This window comes from Tursiops truncatus, chromosome 9, assembly GCF_011762595.2.
Source record: "Tursiops truncatus isolate mTurTru1 chromosome 9, mTurTru1.mat.Y, whole genome shotgun sequence".
Classification (NCBI taxonomy): domain Eukaryota; kingdom Metazoa; phylum Chordata; class Mammalia; order Artiodactyla; family Delphinidae; genus Tursiops; species Tursiops truncatus.
This window is the reverse complement of record NC_047042.1, coordinates 19,474,103-19,498,421: the sequence shown is the minus strand read 5'-3', so window position 1 is coordinate 19,498,421 and position 24,319 is coordinate 19,474,103. Positions and strand designations below refer to the sequence as shown.

Here is a 24,319-nt window from a genome sequence, read left to right as displayed (position 1 = left end):
ATCTAGGGCAACCAGGACCTGGGAAAAGACTCCATCTAGGGACGCAGAAATGGCCTGGGGTGTGGTCTCGGTAGGGTAGCGGCCATTGCTGCTCCTTACTAAACAGTGCTTCTGAGGCAGCCCAGACCCCCGGTGACAACACTGCTCCTCCAGCCCCCACGGTCAACACAGTGACCCCCATTCCCGGCTGAACAAATGCTCCAACCCTGCCCACATCACAGCTTGGCATTGGATCTAGAGCTGCCAGGTTCTGGGAGAAAACTTGATATAGGGGCACAGGAGCAGCCTGGGGGGCCTGGGGATTGGGTGGGGCAGTGCGGCTTACTCTGGCAGCACCGTGAAAGCAGCACAGACCCCTGATGGCTGCGCAGCTGCTGAAGCCCCTGTGACTGGCTCCCAGCCAAGCAAATGCTCCAGCCCTGCCCACTCCATGCCACAGCTTGGTGCTCCATCTGGGGAAGACAGGTCCTGGGAGAAAACTCGATCTAGGGACAAAGAGGAGGCTTGGGGGCTTGGGGTGTGGTCCATGTGGGGCGGCGGCGGCCATTGTTGCGCTTACACACCCCAGAAGCAACCCAGACCTCTGACGGCGGCTCAGCTGCTTCAATTCCTGCAACCACAAGCACCGACCCCCAGTCCCAGCTGAGCAAACTCTCTGGCTCCGCTCACTCCATGCCACAACCTTGCACTAGACCTAGGAAATGACAACAGGCAAAGGATGCAAACTTGGGTTGCATCTGAGCAGAGCTGCAGATACCTACACAAGCAGCACATCAGACTTCTGTAAGTGCAGTAGCCTCACTTACTTCAGCACTCTCCTCCACTGGGGCAAAGGTCCCAGTGTCAGGAGAAGGCATAACGTACACTTAAAGGGAACACAGCCAGCTGGAGCCCTACCCTCAGGTCGTCCCCTCCAGCAACTGTGGAGCAGACCCCACCCCTGACATGGCTCCAACACTCATGGAGCAGAGAGGAAGTCCTGCCTCACACCTTGCGCAGGCTCTAGCCCCTCCAGCATCAACAACATCCCCTATCAAGGTGATAGTGGCCAGCAGACCCTGAGGAAAGATGTGGGTGGCATCCACGTCAAATCCAGTCCTCACACCAAAGACACTGGGCACATGCAGTCTACATGGGGATGCTCTCACATAAAAACACCCCCTTAGGCTTCCCTGGTGGCACAGTGGTTAAGAATCCACCTGCCAATGCAGGGGACACAGGTTCGAGCCCTGGTCCAGGATGATACCACATGTCGTGGAGCAACTAAGCCCATGCGCCACGACCACTGAGCCCACATGCCACAACTACTGAAACCTGCACACCTAGAGCCTGTGCTCCACAAGAAGAGAAGCCACCGCAATGAGAAGCCCGCGCACTGCAACGAAGAGTGGCCCCCACTCACTGCAACTAGAGAGAGAAAACTCCTGAAAAAAATAATGGAACAGAGATAATTAGTCTACCAGACACGGATTCAAAAATTTGGTAATAGGGACTTCCCTGGCAGTCCAGTGGTTAAGACTCTGCCCTTCCAATGCAGAGGGCGTGGATTCAATCCCTGGTCAGGGAACTAAGATCCAACGTGCCATGTGGTATGGCCAAAAAAAATTTATAAAAGATAAGAAAATTCTTAAAAGTCAAATCACAACTCTCACGTTGTGCATTTAAAAAAAAAAGTTGGTAATATAAATGCTAACTGAATTAAGAAAGACTATCAATATAAATGCAGATCATCTTAACAAGGAACTAGGACCCAATCAAAAACAGATAATTCAATTTCTGAGATAAAAAACACTCTAGAAGCTATGAATAGCCAAATAAATAATACAGAAGAATGCATAAATGATCTGGAAGACAGAATAATGGAAATTAATCAGAACAGCAGACAGAAAAGGAAATGAAAGCAACATATGAGATCTATGGGATAATATAAAACATGCCAACATATGCATAATGGGTTCCAGAAGGAGAAGAGAGAGAAGGGGATCAAAAACGCACTTGAAGAAATTATGGCTGAAAACTTCCCCACCCTAAAGAAGGAAACATATTCAGGTGCAGGAAGCACAGAGGGTCCCAAACAAGATGAACCCAAAGAGACTCACACTAAGACATATAATAAAAATGGCAAAAGTTGAAGATAGAGAATTCTAAAGACAGCAAGAGAAAAACAGTCATACACAAGGGAAACCCTATAAGGCTATCGGTTGATTTCTCTGCAGAAACTTTTCAGGCCATAAGGGAGTGGCATGGTATATTCAAAGTCCTGAAAGGGAGAATCTGCAACCTAAGATACTCTACCCAGCCAGATTATCATTTTAAACAGAAGGAGAGACAAAGAACTTCTCAGAGAAGCAAAAACTAAAAGAATTCAGCAATACTAAACTTACCCTAAAATAAATGTTGAAGGGTCTCCTCTAAATGGGAAAAGAAGCAAGAACCTACAGGAAAGGGAAAATCCCAATAGGAAAGGAAAATATATAGTGAGGACTGAAGATCACTTAAATAAGCCAGTATGTAGATTAAAAAACAGAAAAATTATAAAAGCAACCATAACTACAATAAATAGTATAGGGATAAGCATGAAGATGTAAAAAAATGACAGCCAAAACACAAAATGTGGGTGAGGAGAGTAAAAAATGTAGGTTTTTTAGAATGTATTTGAACTTAAATTATCAGTTTTATCAGTTTAAAGCAAGTAGATATAGTTATGGGTCAACATATATGAACCCACAAATAAAACATATAAAAGAGATACACAAAAATCAAAAAGAAAGAAATTCAAGCATACTACAAAAGAAAATCATCAAGCTACAATAGGAAAAAGAAAAAGAAATGAACAAAGAAGAACTATAAAAACAACTGGAAAACAAGAAATAAAATGGCAATAAGTACATACCTATCAATAATTTTGGAGAGGATGTGGGGAAAAGGGAATTCTTGTACACTTTTGGTGGGAATGTAAATTGGTGCAGCTACTTGGAAAAGAGTATGGAGGTTCCTTAAAAAACTAAAAACAGAACTACCATATGATCCAACAATTCCACTCCTGCGTATATATCCGGAAAAAACAAAAACTCTAATTTGAAAAGATACGTGCACCCCAATGTTCATAGCAGTACTATTTATAATAGCCAAGATATAGAAGCAACCCAAGTGCCCATTACAGATGATTTACATTAGAGGATGTGGTATATATAATATATAAAATGGAATATTACTCAGCCATAAAGAATGAAATGCTGCCATTTGCAGCAATGTGGATGGACCTAGAGAATATTATGCTTTTTGAAATAAGTCAGAAAGAAAAACAAATACTATATGATATCACTTATGTGTGGAATCTAAAAAATAATACAAATTAATGTATATAGCAAAACAGAAACAGATTCACAGACACAGAAAACAAACTTGTGGTTACGGAAGGGGAGAGGGAGAGGAGAGAGACAAATTAGGGGTAGGGGATTAACAGATACAAACTACTATATATAAAATAGATAAAACAAAGATTTACTGTATAGCACAGGGAACTAAATAACCTATAAAGAAATATAACCTGCAAAAATACTAAATCACTATGATGTACACCTGAAACTAACACAATATTGTAAAGCAAGTATACTTCAATTAAATAACAAAGTTAACCCGACACTCTAACTTCAGTGGTTACCAATGTCTTGCCTCATATATATAATTTCTAAATGATCAGGTTCAAAGCACTTTTATGATTTTTTAATGATTTTTAAAATGAGTTTTCCATTAATTAATTATTTAACTGGCTAATTAATGACTCTTTTTTGTTTGGAGGACAAGAAGAGAGACTAGATGATCCATTGTTGAAAACTTATCTGTATAAAAAAGACTGTGGTTTCAGTAATTCTCAGGATATCTTATAATTAAATATGATAGGTGAATGACATAATGACTATCCATTCTTGCTATAAATAAATATAATGCAATGCTCCGATGGTGACCGGATATTAAACTGTTTATGTGTAATTTCATACTTCATATTCAACATCATTATTATATAAAATTCTTTATATATCATTTTGAAGACTCAAAAGATTTTCAAAAGTAAGCAAGATTTGAAGTTACATTTAGAGATGATGAATTTTCTTATCAAATCTGTTAATTTGGCCCACTCCAGTTTCCTTGAACATTGGGTCTATGGGTCATTATTGATTTTTATAATTCATTTACAAAGCATGCCAGGAATTAAAATATGACTCATGAACACTAGAACAAGTTTATGGGGAAATACCATATTGAAGACACTAAAGATGGAAAAGGCAGCCATCAAACTATGAAGAATTCCAATTTGTTCACGAATTTACATGAAGTATGCTACATCTGTTCACAATTTAGCCTAACAGAAAATGTATTTATTAAGCAACTTCCACTTACAAAATACGTTTAATATTCTATTACACTTAAATTCCATTTGGAGTATGCTACTTTTAGTCTTGCAAAGACCTTAAAAGCCTAAAAAGGAAATTAAAACAAACTAATATGACCCATGGTTTCAGTAGATAAAGCACATATCAAAAAAGAGAAGTATAGATATGACTCAGAACTGCTTACTTGCAACCATGTCGAGTGCACTGTCCTCTGCCAGAACAGAATTTGAGACACGATGGACCAACATAAACTGCAGGGCAAAAGAGAGCATGTGAAAGATGGCAAAATCACTGGAAAGACGACCAAGAACACCGTCAGCATGTGAAACAATTTTGTGAAGCAATACCCATGAAATCTCGTTCCTTGTATGTATGTTGTGCACAGGAATCCAGATGACATATAGAGTGCTGCGTGACAAGGTAAGTGCTTAGTTACAAATCTGCCAGAACTCTTTTAACTTAAATAATCCTTTCAAGATTTTAATCTTTCATAGCAGAGAAAGTAGGGCCATGTGATTTGGGTTCCTTAATGGAGTCTCTTCAGCTAACGTGATTTCAGGCAGAATATTAGTGCTTCTGTTTTGAACTCTCCACACAGTTTATATTCTTCAGGTGGAAATAAAGAATTTAGAAAGGATCAATTTGATATATCAAAAAATAAATAGATTATAATTTAATTTAAAAAAACTATAATTTCATTTTCATCTGAGGAAAATCTATACCACGGCAGATGATTGTTGTATGTATTTCTAAACATTAATTCATCCTTCCTGAAGTGGGGAGTTAAAATCTGTGGTTGAGCATAAAGTCTTCTCTACAATGCAGACCTTTTTTTAAATGGTGGGCTTGACTGATAATGATCTTACAAACCTAAATTCTAACCTTGGGAATGCTGAGAAAAGGGCCCCTGCCTGTCGAATGGTAGGTTCTGAGATACTCAGACTCAAATGCATTTAAAGATATTAAACCTTTTGATAATCAGTACAATCAGTAACACACCAAATAGTGTGAAAGTGGGATAAACCAATGAGGAATTAGAGACGCAATGGTTACTGAGACCTCCCGTATTCAATTTCAGGCATAAACAAACTTACTATTCATTATCATTTTCTCCTCTGTCTTGTAATCACATCAAAAGAGTTAAGCAATTTTATTTTTTAAAAAACTTTCCTGTGGTCTAGGCTTCTACAAGCGTTTAATCCCTGGAAGTCAGTTAACAGGTGCAGCTGTTAGGGAAATGAGAGCTAATGAGATGCAAAGCAGGCCAGTGGAAAAACTCTTTCTCAAGGAAACTGTTGGTTTAGGAAGAGATTAGATAGCAGGCTCAGTTGTTCAAAAGGTATTGGTTTTAGGTGTCAAAAAACCCTGGATTCAAATTTTGGCTTCACCTGGGAAACTGTGGATAAGTGATTTATCCTGGCTAAGCCTATGTGTCCCTATCCTTTAAAGTGGGATAATATTCCTTGAGGAAAGAATAAACTAAATGTTTCATGCCTGGAACCTGGCACCATATGGTTATGATCATCATCTCATACTGGAGTCAAGTATCCTTCGCCACCTTCCTGCCCCACCTGCTTTGATGGCTCCACTGGACACCGAGTGCTGAGGAATCAGAAAGGGGTTTCATCCTTCTTTAGCATGGAAGAGTGTATGGATTGTTTTCCCAGCCCTCTTGATTTTATGGCTGCTGTAGGATTTGCTCTAAGTCCTGTAAGCGGTTCATTGCATTCTGCGGGGCTGCCCTATAGTGTACCAATGTCATACATCACAAAGTCCCCATCATTAAAAAAACTCAACAGTAGAATAAGACTTTCCAAGTCAATGAAAAAATTGGAAAAAAGAATTTTGTTGTCATCTTCCCCTGCTAATGATGAAGTCATTAGGATTTGCAGTATGAGTAAATTTACAGGCTCTGTTTTTCTAAGAGTGTGGAAAAGATAGTTTTCTTCACTATTATCATTGATGCAATCCAGTTTTAAAAATTAAAAAGTGGTAATAAACATATTGGGCTCTAGGATCTTCCATTTTACTAAGAATTTCAGGATAATTTCCAATATTGATCTGTTTTTTTCTGTTTGTTTTCTTTGATATAATTCTGAAATTCCATAGTGAAATGGAGGAGACTTCAAGGGTTCTTTGGCAAGTTGACACACATTTCCCTTGGGAGGGAGTGACAGTGTGTCCTCCTCTTGCCTTTTGAAGAAACCAGAGAGCAGGTTCTGCTTCCGCGAAAGCCTCATGTATAGAATAATGTCAGAATTTAAGAGATTCTGCCTCTAGTTCTGCATTCGACCCACACTCCTAACCATACCTATTCCATGTGTTTTTATCTTTTCTCATTCTACTCAAAGCTTGATGTTGGGAACTCAGGACTTTCTGACTTTCTGACTTAGAATCATGTTGTATTAGCCTTCTTTAGGAAATTTAGATATTCTTTTCGCAGGCTTATGTGACTTCATTTGTGCTCTTAGTTTCCTTATATGCTTTATTTCATTACTGACTTTCCAATTTCTTTTCTGATTATTTAAAGTAATCTAAGTTCATTATAGGACCACTGAAAAGTATGACAGCAGGAAAATGTCATCCATATCCCATAAACCAGAGGCACATACTCATTCCCTAGAGCTAATTAACAGGTGTATTAATTCAAATACTATGCAAAATAGTCTACCAATGGAGAAATTCCATCTTAACAAATTCATCCTTAGACATTTTTGCAAATACACTATGTTTGTGTCCATATGTTTATATCCATACAGCTCATAAGGTCTTTGAAGTCTGGGTCTTTTATTGGTCTTCTTTGAATACAGATTGTTTAAAAAATTTACATCGGCTCATCACCAAATTATCTTGCCTGAAGTTACTCCTGAGTTTCAAGAATGTAAAACTTCTTGAATTATGTATCAATTTTTAAATTTTCAAAAATAACAAAAATATTATTAAGAGATGGAAAATCAGCATGAAACAACAGTGTAGGCTTTTCCTGCTTTATAAAATGGACACAAGTCAGTGGCTATACTACTAAATTTGCTTAAGTATTGATATTTTGTCCTTCCTTCCTTCCCTCTACTTCATTGTAGTATAACTCTTCAGTCAGATTTATATACTCTCTGAAAATAGGGAATCTATGAATCTGCCTGTAATGAGAATTATTAAAAGAGTTGGCTATTAATAAAAAATATAAGAAATTTACAGTCATGCACTCCAATAGATTAAATATTATCTTTTCTCAGTGCACTTGTCATAAGTGATATTGGCTTTAATGTAATGCAACAACATTGTTTATCAACAATTCACTTAAAAATGAAAGATAACAGGATATTTTATGTATTTCTGAATTTTCCTTTTATACTGTTTTCTGAAAAAGAGGTAAAAGTTTCACTTCACAAGTTTCATTTTAGAGATGACATTTCCTGATGTGTGGTGTCTGCATCTACAGGAGAAGCATTCCAGATGTTGTGGTAGCTACTAAGAGAAGAATGGGTCTTATTTTAATACATGCAGGATGGTATGTATGTTAATTTTGTAGAAAACATTCAGGGAAAATGTTAGGATATCCCTTGTCATCAACTACAAGTCTGAGTTTCACGACTTTATGCATTTTAAAATAATGTATGTTGCAACATTCTAGCCTCTAATATTGCTGACTCCGCTGTCTTTTTTTCTGATTGTGCATCCCTGGGCTTCTAACGGAATGCAAAGGAGAAAGGGAAGAAAGGGCATTTAATGAATCGCGAGACCATGACTTAGAACGGTGATTAAGTCTGTGCTGATGAACAAAAGCACAGGAAGATGCTACATCAATGGCATGTGATTATGACAGACATAAACTAACCATTATCAATTGCCCACATGTTTCCAAGGATTGGTCCCATTTGTCTCCAGCAAATTCTGGTATCCCGGGTTAGTGCTGCGTTAGGAAGAGGAATCGTTATTCGGTTCCACCTGCAAGAAATTTAGTACAAAAGAGCTTCTTAGCACAAAACAGCTTCACATCCATGTTCACATCTTTTGAATCTATTTTACATGCTTTTGAAGTTCTAGTCTCTGTATGCTTGAGATAGCACTTAAGTTTGGTAATGAACTCTTTAAATTCACCTGTGGAGTTTGTTGATCTATTTATCTAGTGCTTATCCTGTAAAGTGGCAAGTATTTTACATAGTCATCTTTAATTCTCTTAACAGTCCTTAAGGGGGTCAATCACTGTCCTTAATTTACGTGGAAAGTTAGAGTAAATAGCATTACACAAGTATCAATAGCCGGCAGAACCAGGATTTGAGCCCAGGTTCAATTCCAAAGCTTGACTTTCTTCCATTTGTCTATCTTTTCTTAAGTAAGTATTTTGGCAATAAGCCTTCTGGTAGTAACTATAGGGTCATCGTATAGAACTTAAATTTATGTAATCCAAAATATAAAAGCCAAATACCTAAAGAATGAATGACTCTACAAATTGTGATCTTGCATCAGATTTACCAAAGTTACTGTCTGTTTTAAAAATGAGATCACTACTAAATCAGATGAAAAAGAGAAGGCAGCTTCCTTACCTGTTATGCCAAAAACACTAATCTCAGGCTTACTCATCGACTTTGAGTCTGCAACATGGATTCAGATCTCTTGCTATGTTAGAATGCACTCACCCACTGTAGTTTTCCGAGGAGTAGATCGTGCTGTGGGGAAGGTGCGGTCCAGCACAGATCTCAGGCAAACATTCAGTGTGGAGCAGGGACCAGGAACGCCCATGGTTGGTAGAAAACTCTAAGCTGACACTGATAACACCAGACCAAGCACAACAAAAAAGGGGCAAAGATAACAAATGTAATGAAATGACTCATCTCTGGCGAGGGACATTAAACATCTGTAGAACTACTGTACAAATTAAGATGCTGTTTCCAAAGCATCTTCCGTTCTACTGAAGTCTGACCAGCTTTCAAAAGGCAAGCAGTTAATTTACTGCTATAGAAACAAAATATGTTTTAAAGACAGCGAATGCGAACTTGAGTTTGTGCTCCTGAATCTGATAGATGGCAAGGCAATTACCATGTCTCACACTGCCGCTTCATCCTGTGAATGTCAGACTGACAAAATCCTTAGAAAGGACAAGGGCAACACTTCAGCAAATGAAACCGAGAAGTCATAGCTCTTGAAGTGCTAATTGATTTCTGTGCCTATTATTACGGGGTCACTAACCAACTGGGGTCAAGCTTTTCTTTGGTTTGTTTTTTCTGCTCTCTCAGCAATCTGTCAGAATGGATGGCTGCCACAGCTCCTCCAAACACCTCTGATACCTAAGACCAAGCTCTTAGAATAAAGCCATTTCTAATCAAAATCTATCTAATCATACTCTACATATTAACTGAAGAACTTTTTTCTTCCTTTGAGGGAAAGTGTGTACTTTGTTAATGGATATTTTATTAAAAATTCAGCTGAAAACCTACTGAGAAGTTGCTCTGATTTAATAGCCAAGTCCACGTGTTCATTGTTAATTTGTCCACAGGCGCACAGAATGCGGCTTCCTACCTGTTCCCAGGTTGCTGTGTTCCACATCCCAGATTAATGGAAAACTGTATCATGTGAGACATTGTAGAAGGGAGAACAGGTAAGACGTGGAAAAAATCTATGGCCCAGACATTCCTATTATGTCCTTGATGGTTCTTTTGTCTGAGACAAAATCTGGTAGCAGGAGTCTGAAGTTCAGGATTGATGACTACAGAAACCAAAGATGGAACCTTCAAAACAAAGGAAACCAAAATCACTCATAACCTTCCCTACGGGAGTCTTGTGAATTCTCCTAAATTCAATCTTGCAATTACTATGTACATAACTGCCGTTGATTAAGCACCAAGCAATATTCTGTATGTTCCATTTGTTATTTCATGTAGAAGATGCTGTCCTCATGGGGCACTCATTTTAGTCACTCAGAATTCCTCCTTTGCAGACACCTGGAACTCCCTGTGTGTGACTGATCAGGCCCTCTCTACCTGAAGATAAACTGGTTTAAGGTCTTTAAAAGTTATCACAGCATATGTATCCATTTTATCTACCTTAGCACAAGATAAAAGCAACTTATTTACATTTCGTCATCAGTCTTCTTTTAAAGTGTATTGTATAATATGAATTCTTTGCCAAACTAGGTATTCTGAAAATAGGACTCTAAGCGGAAACAGCCAGAGCAAAGAGTTAATCCACGATAACTGACGTATTGATTTGGTCTGAGGCATGCAGCTGACCAGAGCGGGTGGAACCCTACCTAGTCACAGCTGGAAGAGTGGTCCATTATGAAATCCCAAATGGTATAACTTGGGTGACCGTAGCATGTGGAGTGTACTGGGTACTTTCTTTGGTTGTTCCCTATTCTAGCCTTGATGCTTATCTCCTGTCTTCCTAACTGAAGCTATGAGATGCTAGAGGCTGGCTGTGTTCAAACTTTTTAAAGTCCCGAAGGTGCCATCAACGTGGAGGGAAGGCTAACTAGTAATGAATGTGTGAGTGTACTCTCAGCACTAATACATCTACTATTAGAAGAGGATAATTTTCTACCTTGTGATAAGCATCACATAATTTTGAAGATGTTTGCAAATAACTAGAGCCAACATCTGTCCTAAATCCAAAGGGCAAATCTCTGGCTCCAAAGACTCAATCTCTGCCTCAAATTATCAAAGAAAAAAGCAAAGGTAATAGCAATCTGTACTTTTACAACGTCTTCTGCCTAGGAAACCTCAAATGCTAAATTAATAGTCACTATGCCTGATGCCAAGTCTGTGAAGCTGCATAGTTAGAGCCACTTTTAGGGCTTTCTTAGGGACGAGAATAATTGTCAGAGTGTTGGGCTCCTCCTTATTGTCTCTAATGGGCTGTAATTCACTCTTCCTGATAAAACCTCACTTTTTGTTTGTATCAGGAAAAAAAAGTGAACGCTAAAATAATGTCCATGTCACTGTTTTAAAGAAATGTGGCAACTTTCTGGGCTGCCAGAAGAGAGATTTATCCTCTAGCACGGCATCTAGCATGGTCTTCATGGTTTTGACCTGGACTGGGGTGGGGCCATCTGACACACAGATTGGCATGGGTACCTTATATGAGGAATAGGAAAGGGTATCCAGTGTAATGTGCTCTTTTCTTCCTTCAGTCTTTGCATACAGGATGATATCATTTTCATGAGACTCTCCAGGGTCACAAATCCCTCCTGCACAAAAAATTTTAAGTGTTAGTACCAACTTGCATCCATTAACATGTAAAACGTAGTGTTAAATTTCAGGATAAAAAATAATTATGAAACCCAGATGTCACTTAAGAATGACCCTAAACAAAGGTAACCAGACCCAAAGGAAAAATTTATGAAGATAGTTCAGATAGGCCATGCTAAAGATCAAAGACTTGACATTTGTGAAGGCCAAACTATTTACTTAATGAGATTACTCAAATAATAGTCTGCAACAAACTGTGACTACCTGTCCATATCTTAACTCTCATTAAAGAAGTGTGCTCTGCTTTTTAATAAACCATTACTTCCTTATATTTGAGGTCTTTATAGCCCAAGTTCAGAACCTATTGATTACGGTTTTAAAAAAACTGTGGTGACTCACTGAATCAAGGATTTCTGAAGCAGTGTGTTACTTAAACTGTTGTATGTAGTATCTTTAATATTTTAGCACATATTAGGTATTTGCTTTTTTTTTTTTTTTTTAGTACTTAGGAAAAAGATTTTTTTTTAACATCTTTATTGGGGTATTTGTATTTTAGATGCAGTTCATTTTACATTTTTACTTTTGGTACTTCATTTGATTCTTGGAAGCTATATAGGGTAGTTTACTCTCTATCACACTACTTTATAGTCATATGAAATGATATAAAGTTAGAACTGAGAGGTAGTTAAGATCATCCTGATGATGCAACTGAATAACAGAGCAAGTACCTGAAACTGAAGATAATTTAACCAGTTGGTGGAAGAGCCAGGAGTTGATGTTATGTCTCAGCCTTTGACCCTCTATTCTACCGCATTCGGCCAATAATCCTTATTACTGCTGGCTTCTATCAATTGTCTGCTTAACCTGGATTTTAAAGGATTACATGTCTAACCAGAAACCTCTCCCCACTCACCATCATCCTTCATAACAGCACCAAACATAATAGCAGGAGTGGTGATATGTACATGGATTTCCTGGCAAATATTCTACCCCTAAGGTCCAAAATTTATAACATTAACTTTTTATTATTATCTTTTAAAAAAACCCTCTTCCAGTTCTTAAATCAACCATCATCAATGTTAATTTTTATCTACAGGCAATTTTTGTTGCTAATACTCTACGGTGACAAAAAAGCAACCTCAAAAACTCTAGAATAAAGTTACCCTTTAAGAGTTAATCTAGTAAAATCAATAAATAATGCCTGAGGGCTTCCCTGGTGGCGCAGTGGTTGAGGGTCCACCTGCCAATGCAGCGGACATGGGTTCGTGCCCCGGTCCGGGAAGATCCCACATGCCGCAGAGCGGCTGGGCCCGTGAGCCATGGCTGCTGAGCCTGCACGTCCAGAGCCTGTGGTCCGCAACAGGAGAGGCCACAACAGTGAGAGGGCCGTGTACCGCAAAAAAAAAAAAAAAAAAAAAAAAAAAAAGCCTGAGACTCACCATCTGTATAAAAAAATAAAGTGTCAATTATTGCAAGTGTCTGGCTTAAACTCGATCTGGGTAACTGGGATCTATCTGATCCTGGGGAGAAATTACTGAAATGTGATGTTAGGTAAGAAAGCTAGAACCTGAACAGTACAAGAAAGACCATGATAACAGAAGTAACTTGGATGGTGGTATTTGTGAAGTCTGGCATGTTACATCTGTCAGACATATGTAACTTGGCATATAATAAATATTTACTGAGTTAAGTAATCTGAATTGAGAATAGAGAAGCCAGATATAGGGATAATGTAGACCCCACCCAAAAAGATGTTTATTGTTCAATGGCAGCAACCTGTCGAGAAAAATCTCATGATTTTGACAACTGATATCATATTTTTAGCATTTCATTACATACTTTAAGATTATAGTAAATATAGCAAGTAAAGCCATTCAAAATGACAGTCTGGTGGGGGGGGAGAGGTGGGGGAAAGACCTCCATGAAAATTAAATTCTCTTTTTTAAAATGTAACTTTTAAGAATTGACCATTGAGCCCATATTAAAGACTTACCAAAAAAGAACAAAAAAAGGTGAAAGGTCACAGGCAGTGTGGGTTTAAAGCACCACATCCAGAGACATAGGAACTGAAACAACAATTCTCTCTAATTTCATTAAAATTTGTTCCCTGTAACTCCTCTCTGCTCTCTCAAGAACAGTTCGTGAACTGCACCTGAGTTTCAGAGAGAACAGAAACCCACATGGGAGGCTCATCCAGCCCAGAATGACAGAAGAAGAAAGTCCAAAAGGAGCCAAGACTTTAAAATGATGACAGACTTTATCTGAAAGATCCCTCTTGGGGCAATTTATCAGTTCTGTGAAGTTTCAGTGACAGCAGCTCCTACAGAAAGACACGGATTCTTCTTCAGCTTCATTCACTTTGATGTATTGTGGAAAGGTATGACTCAAAGGGCGTTTTGTACAGCAATTAAGGTACAGAAAATTTCAGTAGAAACTAGATGGACAGTTAGTTTTAAAGTATTTTAAATCCTGTTTTAAGTAGATTTAAGACACTCATTTATATTAAGAAAGTGATTTTTTTTTTTATTGACTATGTGTGGGACATTGGGCCTAAAGGGGAGATAAGCCCTGACCTCAAAAAGTTTGTAATTCAGCAAGTAACTAATACACATGTCTAATATACATGAAAGAATGATGATTAGCAGTAAACTGTGTTGTGCTGCCGTAACTGCAGTCAAAATTCAGAGAAAAGAGATACAAGTGTAGGCTAAAAGGGCTGGGTATATAGGAGATGCTAAGTAAATATCTGTTGAAGGAATAATAAAGAAAACAAACCAAAAAACCCAAATGAATGATGTATATTACGTTATTTTTGTCATGTTCACTGCATTCCGGCTCTAAGAACAGTGCTGGATACTAGTCCTCAAATAATTTGTGTTGTATAAATGAAAATGTGTGAATGAAGGAAATAGAACTTGAACCAAACTTTGAAAGTTGAGCAAATTTTCCAGAAATGGTAGTCGCAGCAGACTGATATGAACCAAAGGATGAAACCAGGAAGGACACGTAGGCAGTGTCTAAGAAGAAAGGAGTGTGATCTGGTCTAGATTAACAATCAGTCACTGACTTTCCTAAGGCACCATACTTAGTGAGGGGTTACTTATAAACTGTCTATCATATCTTAAATCTCTTCCCATATTGTTTTCTTTTCTATCAGCTACCAAACTTTTGAAGTCTTTTCTGTAGAATCCAGTCTTATCCTACCTTATCCTACTGTCATCCTGTCCTAGCCTAGCCTAGCCTAGCCTACCCTATCCTATTCTAAAAACACCTTTGCTGATTCTGCTTTCTCCTCAAGGTCAGACCCCATTTCCTTCCTTGTGTTTACTGGTGAACTTCCTGAAAGAGCAGTTCTCAGTCAGTGCCACGTCTCCATTTCTTTTAACTCTATGCTCTTTAGCTTCCCAGGCACCACACCATGGGGAGTCACAGGTGGGCTCTCAGCCCTGTCCTGGTTGACCTCTGACCTCTGTCTCTGTGGCCTTCCTACACTGCTGATCACCTCCCTGTCATCCCACCCCTGAACCACTCTCTTCCTTTCCCTCTTTAGCATAGAACCACACCCTCCTCCTGCATTTCCTTATGCCCTTTCTCAGCATCCTTTGTCTACTCCTTTTCCTTCTACCTATACTTAGGTGAGGGTTCTCCTTAAGGAGTTTTCATGTCCTTTGCTTACTCTGTCTCCTGCTTGGGAGAACACAGCAACTTTAGTGGCTCCGGTTATCACCTGTATGCTGACAACTTTCAAATCCGATTCAGCCCCTGAGTAGAATTTCTGCCTTCATATGGCCTTTCAGAACCCTCAACCTCAACAAATCTAATATCAAAATCCTCTACTGCACACTTGATCTTTATTGTGATCATACTTATTTTTGACATTTCCTATTTTGGGAAATGGCACCATTCTTCCAAACATCCAGGAGAGAAATGTGTCCTCTCAAGACTGTTCTCATAGTCCCTAGTCAGTTGGGTGTGAACTTCAGTTGGTTCCTTCTCCAGTTATTCTATCTCTGTCCCCTCCTGCACATTATTGCCACCATCATTGCCATACTTCCTTTGTTGCTTGGACCAGTGCAATAGCTTCCCTAATTTAGGGTTGCCAGCTAAAATACATTGCATGACCAATACTTATACAAAAAATTATTCGCTGTTTATCTGAAATTTAAATTTAAATAAGTCTCCCCCACCACTCACTAAATCTGTCAACCCTATCCTACCTGGTCTTCTATCCTCTAATGTCTGATTATTTCAGTCTTTCCTTCACACTATGCCAGAATTATCTTTCTAAAACAAAGATGAGAATATATTATAGAACTGACAGAAATCATCTGATGGCTCCATGTTGCCTAGAGTAGGAGAATCCAAATTCCTCTGTATGATGTTAAAGAAAGTCACTCACTACTCTGGCTTCAGTTCACTTTTCTAGTTCCAGTTTATGTCTTTCCTTTCAACTATACTGGGAAAAATCACCCAGCCCCAAACATGTCATATACCTTTATACTTGTGATTTTTCTCAAAATGCTGGCTTAGCTTGAACCTTCAAGGCCAGTTCAAATACCATCTCCTTCGTGAAACTCTACCCTAATCCCTCCACTACAATACCCAGAGCTTCCTCTGCACTTCCATAACATTTTCATTCCATTACAGCCAAACTGCAATCTCTTTTATAGTTAAGTGTTACTTGTGCGCAAGGGCTCTTAAGTAATTTTTATACATAAAAAACCAAAGATATATTGAGTCTTAAGTATTTATTAGACACCATTTTGAAGGCTTTGCATGTATTAACTCATTGATCAGCAACTCTGTGATTTAGGTATCATTATTTTCCCCAGTTGTAGTCTCTATATATGCTAGCTCAGTGCTCTACATTCAATAGGGACTCATTAATTTTTTTAATCGAATGGAGATGCTTTTATTTGGGATAAGGTACTTCGGGTCTATTCAAGTGAATGTTTTCCTCCGAGTCAATATAATTTTAATTGATTCATTAATAATCTGCTTTGTTCTAGAAAGAATTAAAGATGACTTAATCTCTTATATAGAGATGACAATCTCTCATATAAAGGCATCGAATGGTTTGATTTACCGTAATTTACTACTAAAAAATGAAGAATTCAAATATATTTTGTGAAAAATGAAAAAAAAGGAAAATACTTAAATTAGACGGGCATATTAAATGTTTATTACAATTTGCCAGGGGGTGAGGGCAGTTCTTAAAGTTTCCCAGGAATCACTCTGAATAAAATGAAAGCCAGTTTGAATTCTAATTATTTAAAGGAATTGAGGTCTGGGTCTTTAAATATACAACTCATTTCAGAGTTAAGGTGAGGATATCCTTATGGCAGGAAGATTATATTATTATATTTTATATCCACAACTTCCCTGTTTCCAAACAGATCATTATTGAAAATGAGGTAGCATCACACAGGCAATGTATTTGAGAGCATGATACAATCTGAAGTTTGCTTTGCCACTCTGAGCTGTAGGAGGTGAGGAATGTGAGAAAAATAATAGGCACTGCAGAAGCCTAGACTTGGAAGTTCTGTTTGTCCTGATGAATTGACATCTTTGCTAGTAAGGTCAAAGGTGGACAGTGTTTATTTCCTGTTTCACTTCCAGGTGTTGCCTATGCTTTTCCAGTCATTTAACAAAAAGGCATGTGACACCTACTCACATTTCTGGAATGACATCTAGTGAAAGAGTATGTAACTGTGGCTCTTGCTGACGAAAATGATAAATTTCAGAGGACGCCCATTTCAACCCCCTAATTCCTCCTTGGGTATTTTTCTAAACTTTTAACTATTTATTTGCTCTGCAGTCATCTGAAGAAAAATAACATCTTATAAGCACTTTTTTCCTTTATGTGTTTGCCAACATATTAGAAAGTAGAGAATAGTATTAAAGCATTAAAAAGTATAATAAATCTGTTTCTTTCTTAGCTTCCTACAACGAAAGAATTATGCAATGATGAGATATCCATGAAAACAAATGATTCACCTTGATAATTGTATTTGGGGGAGGCTAGAGGCTTTGGACAAAGGAGTTACTTTGTTCTTAGCTTCTCTCTTGTTGTCTTTTCAGCTATGACCATTGCAGGAAAGGTGGAAGGAAGGTCTAAAGGCATTTTGTCTTTAGGCCTAGTCATGCAAGAACAAGACTAGCTCTTGCACAGGATGGTTCCAGCAAGGCTGGTGTGAGGCAGATGTGAGCACCACAGACATTTGCTCAACCAGTAGAACTCATAGTTCATGAATTTTAATTTTATATTGTAGACAACAAACAATCTTACTTCCTCAGGAATAGGTGCTCATCTAGAATTTGCCCTAGGTCAAGAAAATTTGTTCAAAATGTACCTACCCATAACAAAGTAAAACCTCAGGTTCCCGTAACCAGTTGTGTCCAGGTAAGGAGTGCATATTTTCCTCTCTCCATCTTTGAGGAAGACCATTGATAAACCTGATTCTATTGTTCCACATTCTGTACCAATGACAGCTCCCAAGATGTCCCACCTTGAAAAAATGACAATCACTAAGAGTTAAAATAGTAAGTCAAAACTTTATAGAGTATAACATTTTATTTTTAATGAGGAATATATACTTAGTAATGAATAATTCTGAAATAAAGATGTGGTGCTACAGGCACTTCCCTGGTGGTGTTGTGGTTGAGAATCCGCCTGCCAATGCAGGGGACATGGGTTCGATCCCTGGTCCAGGAAGATCCCACATGCCGCAGAGCAACTAAGCCTGTGCACCGTGACTACTGAGCCTGTGCTCTAGAGCCCACGAGCCACAACTACTGAGCCCGTGTGCCACAACTACTGAAGCCCGTATGCCTAGAGCCCATGCTCCGCAACAAGAGAAGCCACTGCAATGAGAGGCCCACGCACTGCAATGAAGAATTGCCCCCGCTTCCCACAACTAGAGAAAGCCTGAGCATCAATGAAGACCCAATGCAGCAAAAAATTTAAAAATTAAAAAGAATAAGATGGGGTACTACAGATCGTGGGTAATGAACAAAGTTTAAAACACATTCCATTCACAATTCCAGTTTTTCTGTACAGGATAAGTTTAATCAATACTACGTATAGTTTGTCTACTACATGATAGCCTTTATTCTCAAAGCACTTACAGTTGAGGTGAGGAATCAAATTTGAACTAAGGAAAAAGGAAATCATAAAAGATAGTGCCATAGTATCATAAATACTTGTATGCTGTTTGGCACATTAAAAAATAGTCATAGGATGAAAAGTCATACAAGCTGGAAAGAATCTAGCAAGTTTTCAAAAAGGGGACCGGATTTAAACTGTCAAATAGGTATTTGAATATGTAGGAAAATAAAAATATCTAATATATAAAAACTCTTATATCTCCTTAGTATTTATCTCTGCTCATGTCTAATTTGGCAACCGCTTTTCACACAACTAACTTGCTTACAGACAGAGGAAACTGGGACACACAGAGGTAAGTGGCTTGCCTAAGGCCGACTGCCTGTTCGGTTTTAAATTGAGATCTTTTGTTTCTTAGTTCACTGTTATTTTAGTAGTTACAGTTCTAAAGAGGACACTGTACCAGGACAATTAATGTTGAACTGGTTGAGACCAAGATGTTTAGGAAATGCTTAATTTTTTGTCTTTTAAAAGATTATTATCGGGCTTCCCTGGTGGCGCAGTGGTTGAGAGTCCGCCTGCCGATGCAGGGGACACGGGTTCATGCCCTGGTCCAGGAATATCCCACATGCCGCGGAGCGGCTGGGCCCATGAGCCATGACTGCTGAGCCTGCGCGTCCGGAGCCTGTGCTCCGCAACGGGAGAGGCCACAAGAGTGAGAGTCCCGCATACCGCAAAAAAAAAAAATAATTATTATCAATCATTCAAGGAGAAGCAGCTCTTTTTCCTTTTCTTCTTTCAAAAAACTTTTTATTGCAGATACTCTCCTTGTGTTACAGTCTTTCAGATTTATCATTTCTTTTCTTTTTTCTTTAATTGGAGTAAAATTGCTTTACAATGTTGTGTTAGTTTCTGCTGTACAATGAAGTGAATCAGCTATTCAAGGAGAAGCAGCTCTTAATAGTACTGGACCACTGTAAATACCAGGAACCTCTCTCGACTCATACAAGAAAATTTCACACTGGTTCATTGGTCTTTCACCTGCTCCATTTATCCCAATAAAGCCACTCAGCCTACTGCTCCATAAAGCAAGTTAAGGTTATAAATGATGCATATGATGACTCCTTTTAGGCATCCATCTGCTTTAGGGTATTTTTAAAATGAAAAATTAAATTGGAAAAGATCAGATTGTCATGGACTGAAAGAACGTTTTATTCAAGTGAGAAATGAGATTAGTAGTCTTTTTCTCTTATTAGTTGTAAATGATTAACTCTTTTAGATTAATCTAAAGAAATTATTTTCATTGACTTCTACCACTGAGAGGGCTATATGAGATATGATCCAGGCTATACATTTCTTTTTAATCTTTATTTTAAAGTCCAACATATTCAATTTTACTCCAGTCTTTATTTATCCCACTGTAACGGTTGGAAGATAACAAAAGTGAGGTTATTTTCTTTGGAAACCCAAATATTTAAAATCAAAGGCTTGATTTAGTTGGCTCTGAAGAGAAAAAAGCAGAGAGAAATCTGAAAATCATTTTGTAGAAGTCTCATTGCTTTAAATAAATTATCTTGCATTTATTAAAAATTCAGTAGGAGCTTCTTGTAGCACAAGCTCATTCTTCGTGAGTTTGTATAAACACTGGCTCGAGCTTAGTTGGAGGCAAAGTATCCTTGAGGGGATCCCAGAGCTGCATCAACTACTGAGGGACCTCAGAGATGCCCTTTCACCTGCCTGGACTTCAGAATCCCTCTCTGTAAGGTTGCAAAGTTATGGTCTTTTCCAAGTACAAAAATGTCATGGTCTCTGACTCTCTCTTAATATAATAATTACATGATGTAAAATTATAGCACGACCAAATCTTGGAGGCCAGCAGTGGTATTTAAAGAGCTCTATAGTTTGGGCAATATCTTGGATGGCACCACAATTTCCCTGAAAAGGAGTGTTACTTTTCTATGGTTTAAATTATGTTTTCTCCAAGGAAATGCGGTTCTTTGTGAACTGCCTCTGAAGGAATGTCTGCTAGAGGGGAGAACTCTCTGCAACAGAGCAATTTATATTTATCTTTGATGGCTAATTCTAAAAAAAGATCCCTTACATTATTTATTATAAATACATTGGTATCTATTATTTATAATAGAGTGGGGCGAAGTTGGAACACACAAAAAAAGTTTAATAATCAATAAAATGCCTTAAGGCAACTTCGTTCCTTAGAGGTAGAAAGGTCACAATAATATTTAATTTATATTTTAAAGTATGTCCTTCTACTTTCTGTGTCAAAAAGAGAGTTCTTTTTGTAAGCAAAAATAACTTAAAGAAGTTTCTTAGCTGGAAAGCTGATGATCCTCCCTATCAGCTGCTTTGGAATGCTTTGAGAATAAAATTAATTATGTTTGCATTAGCTTATACTTTAATAGTTTTAAGAATGATATGAGAGTATACATATAACCGATTCACTTTGCTGTACACCTGAAACTAACACAACATTGTACATCAACTATACTCCAATAAAAATTTTTTAAAAAGAATGATATGAGAGAGTAAAACTTAACTGTTCTCACCAAAAACACCCCAAACAAACAAACAAACAAAAACAGATAAATATGTGAGGTGATGGATATGTTAGTTAACTAGATGGAGGGACTCCTTTTACAATGTGTATGTATATCAAATCACCACAATGTACACTTTAAATATCTTACAACTTTATATGTCAATTGTATCTCAATAAAGTTGAAATTAAGCATATTTTCTTCACAAGCTTAAAAAAATAATGACGCATATTCTTTGAAGGGCAATCTGGCAGTAACTATCAAAATGAAATTACATACATACATATATATGTATATATACACATACATGTCTGATTCTCTAATTTTCTTTTAGGAATATCTCTTTCAGAAGTACTTTAACAAGTATACAAAAATTTGATTATAATATTCTTTGTCTATTAATAGAGGTTTAGTTAGATAAACTGGTATAGTGCCTTTCTGAAATAATGATATATATTTACTGGCAGAAGAGACATTCATAATATATTGTTAAGTTTTAAAAAAACAAGTTGTGGGACTTCCCTGGTGGCGCAGTGATTAAGGATCCGCCTGCCAATGCAGGAGACACAAGTTCGAGTCCTGGTCTGTGAAGATCCCACGTGTCGCGGAGCAACTAAGCCCGTGCACCACAACTACTGAGCCTGCGCTTAGTACAGCCCGCGAGCCACAACTACCAAAGCCCGCGCACCTAGAGCCTGTGCTCCACAGCAAGAGAAGCCACCGCAATGAGAAGCCTGTGCACCGCAACAAAGAGTAGCCCCTGCTCGCCACAACTAGAGAAAGCCCGCGTGCAGCAACGAAGATACAACGCAGACAAAAATAAATAAATTTATAAAAAAATAAAATAAAATATCAAGTTGAGTATAGTAAGGGAAATGTGACTCTAGTGTTTTTTTTTTGTATAGCCAGCAAATTTTCTGAATGATATATGCCAGATATGCCTACATTTCAACAGTGTGGAGTGGGATTAGCATTGGAGGACTTTTAGTTTTTACTTTACACATTTTCTTTTTTTTTGCAAAAGGAAAATCATTTTCAGAAAAAAGAAAGGTATTCAATTTATAATTCAGAATGAAAACTTAAATGATCTCATCATAGGTTGATAAAATTACTAAGAATATGAACATAGGCAATAGAGGTCTTACATTTTAATCACTTTTTTCCCTACAAATATTGGCATAAAAGACTCTAAAGGGTAGTGGAACATTTCACATTATCTATGAAAATTTATTTATTTATTTATTTATTTATATATTTTTTTGCGGTACGCGGGCCTCTCACTGTTGTGGCCTCTCCCGCTGCGGAGCGCAGGTTCCGGACGCGCAGGCTCAGCGGCCATGGCTCACGGGCCCAGTCGCTCCGTGGCATGTGGGATCTTCCCGGACCAGGGCACGAACCCGTGTCCCATGCATCGACAGGCGGACTCTCAACCACTGCGCCACCAGGGAAGCCAAAATTTTTTTATTATATTTCCCAGAATGTATTAAACCACCTAAAGTTGGTGACTTTAGGTTTGAACTAAGATATAGAATAGAGCCTGGCTATTAAGATCCTACATTTACCAAATTCATAAGGTTTTTTTAATCTACTAGATATTCTCTGAGGTTGAATAAGTTCATTACATCCATAAGGTCTCTCTCTATTTGGGATGAATTCTCTGATATTTAATATGGGATGTGCCATAGGAAAAGACCCTCCACATTCCTCTATATTCATGAGGTTTATCTCTAGCATGAGTCCTGTGAGGTCATTTTGACTAAAGGCTTCTCCACCTTCATTGCATTTATAGGTTTTTCCTCCAGCATGACAGCTTAGGTGAAGGTAAAGGATAAGCTCTATTTGAAGGCTTTCCTGCATGCACTGCATTTCAAAAATTCTTTTCTTCAATTGGTTCCCCTATATTTCACTCAAATTCAATTTTGCTTTAGGTTTTTATTACATGCATTGTATTTATTTACACTCTTGCTGCAATAACATTAATAAAGAATATTGGCTTCAGAATGGTAGAAAGCACTCAGCTTTCTCACTAATAAGACAGAAATATGACCTAGACTGAGGATGTTTAGAGAAAATGATGTACTGCCTGGCGTATTACAGTTTCAATAAATGTTAGTTTCCTTTTCTCCCCCTGTAAAATGTAGTACTATTTTTGTTTTAAAATAAGTGAAAGTGGCAATTCAAATGAACTTCTAAGTTATAATGAGTGTTTTTATTTTTTTCACACTAGAATTAGCAGAGCAGCAATCTTAGACAATGTTGTAGTACAATATGCAAAGGGTAACTGCTTAAACAATTTAAGCTGAAAGAAAAACTGTACTTTCTATCCGTGGATTTTTTGTACAGTTTAAGATTTTGGTTACAAATCTATCGGGGTGCTTAAACTTATTACTTATGTGATCTAAATAGTCAAGTGGGTTTTACTTTAATAATAATGAACATGCCTGCAAAAAAAGAAAGACCCACTTAATACAGTGTTAACTCAGTCTGTCAGTCTATCTTAAATTCACTTACCCTGAATTAGAAGCTTAAATAAAATGCCAGAGGTAACATAATTCTTCTGGGTAGGATAGAGGGAAGAACTGTAGAAAATAGCAAGAAGATGCTGAAACTGTTCTGAAGAGTTCTATGTAATTTTAAAGCCAATTTTTAATAAAAGCATCAACTGACATTGAAGGGGCTATAATGGAGATTGTTCTTGTTGGTCTATATGCAGTTTTGGTTTTCAAGGTATATGTAACATTCTTTGGAACTATCTCCTCAGAACAAGGAAGCCAATATAAATTTGTTTTATTGAGTTTATATTGCTTTTTTCTTGGTTTTATTCCAGTGGATAGCATTGAAATTTAAGAAAGACATTTTGAGTCAGTTTCAGGACTGACCCTCTTTTCTAAGCAATGCCATTAAAAAACATAACTAATACTTGTATTTTGGTCTCTTTATAGTAAATCACCTATCAGAGACTAAGTCATGGCTGACCTGAGGAAAACATTATCTGTGCTCAAATTTTTTTCTATAATCTTACATGAGCTGTTTTAAAATATATTTCTTGAAAGAGCTTCTTCAGAACAAATTTATAAAGCA

The 24,319-nt window shown here is 37.7% G+C and overlaps 1 protein-coding gene across 1 annotated transcript in view; it reads right to left on the bottom strand.

Moving 5' to 3' along the window:
• RELN (reelin) overlaps window positions 1-24,319 on the bottom strand; it is a 516,016-nt gene that overhangs the window by 166,131 nt on the left and 325,566 nt on the right. The window contains exons 12-17 of the mRNA XM_033862920.2: window positions 17,936-18,087; window positions 11,465-11,577; window positions 9,912-10,120; window positions 9,032-9,160; window positions 8,230-8,339; window positions 4,579-4,645 (exon numbers count right to left, since the gene is read on the bottom strand). Coding sequence (XP_033718811.1) covers window positions 4,579-4,645; window positions 8,230-8,339; window positions 9,032-9,160; window positions 9,912-10,120; window positions 11,465-11,577; window positions 17,936-18,087 — 780 coding nt within the window. The remainder of the gene's footprint in view (window positions 1-4,578; window positions 4,646-8,229; window positions 8,340-9,031; window positions 9,161-9,911; window positions 10,121-11,464; window positions 11,578-17,935; window positions 18,088-24,319) is intronic.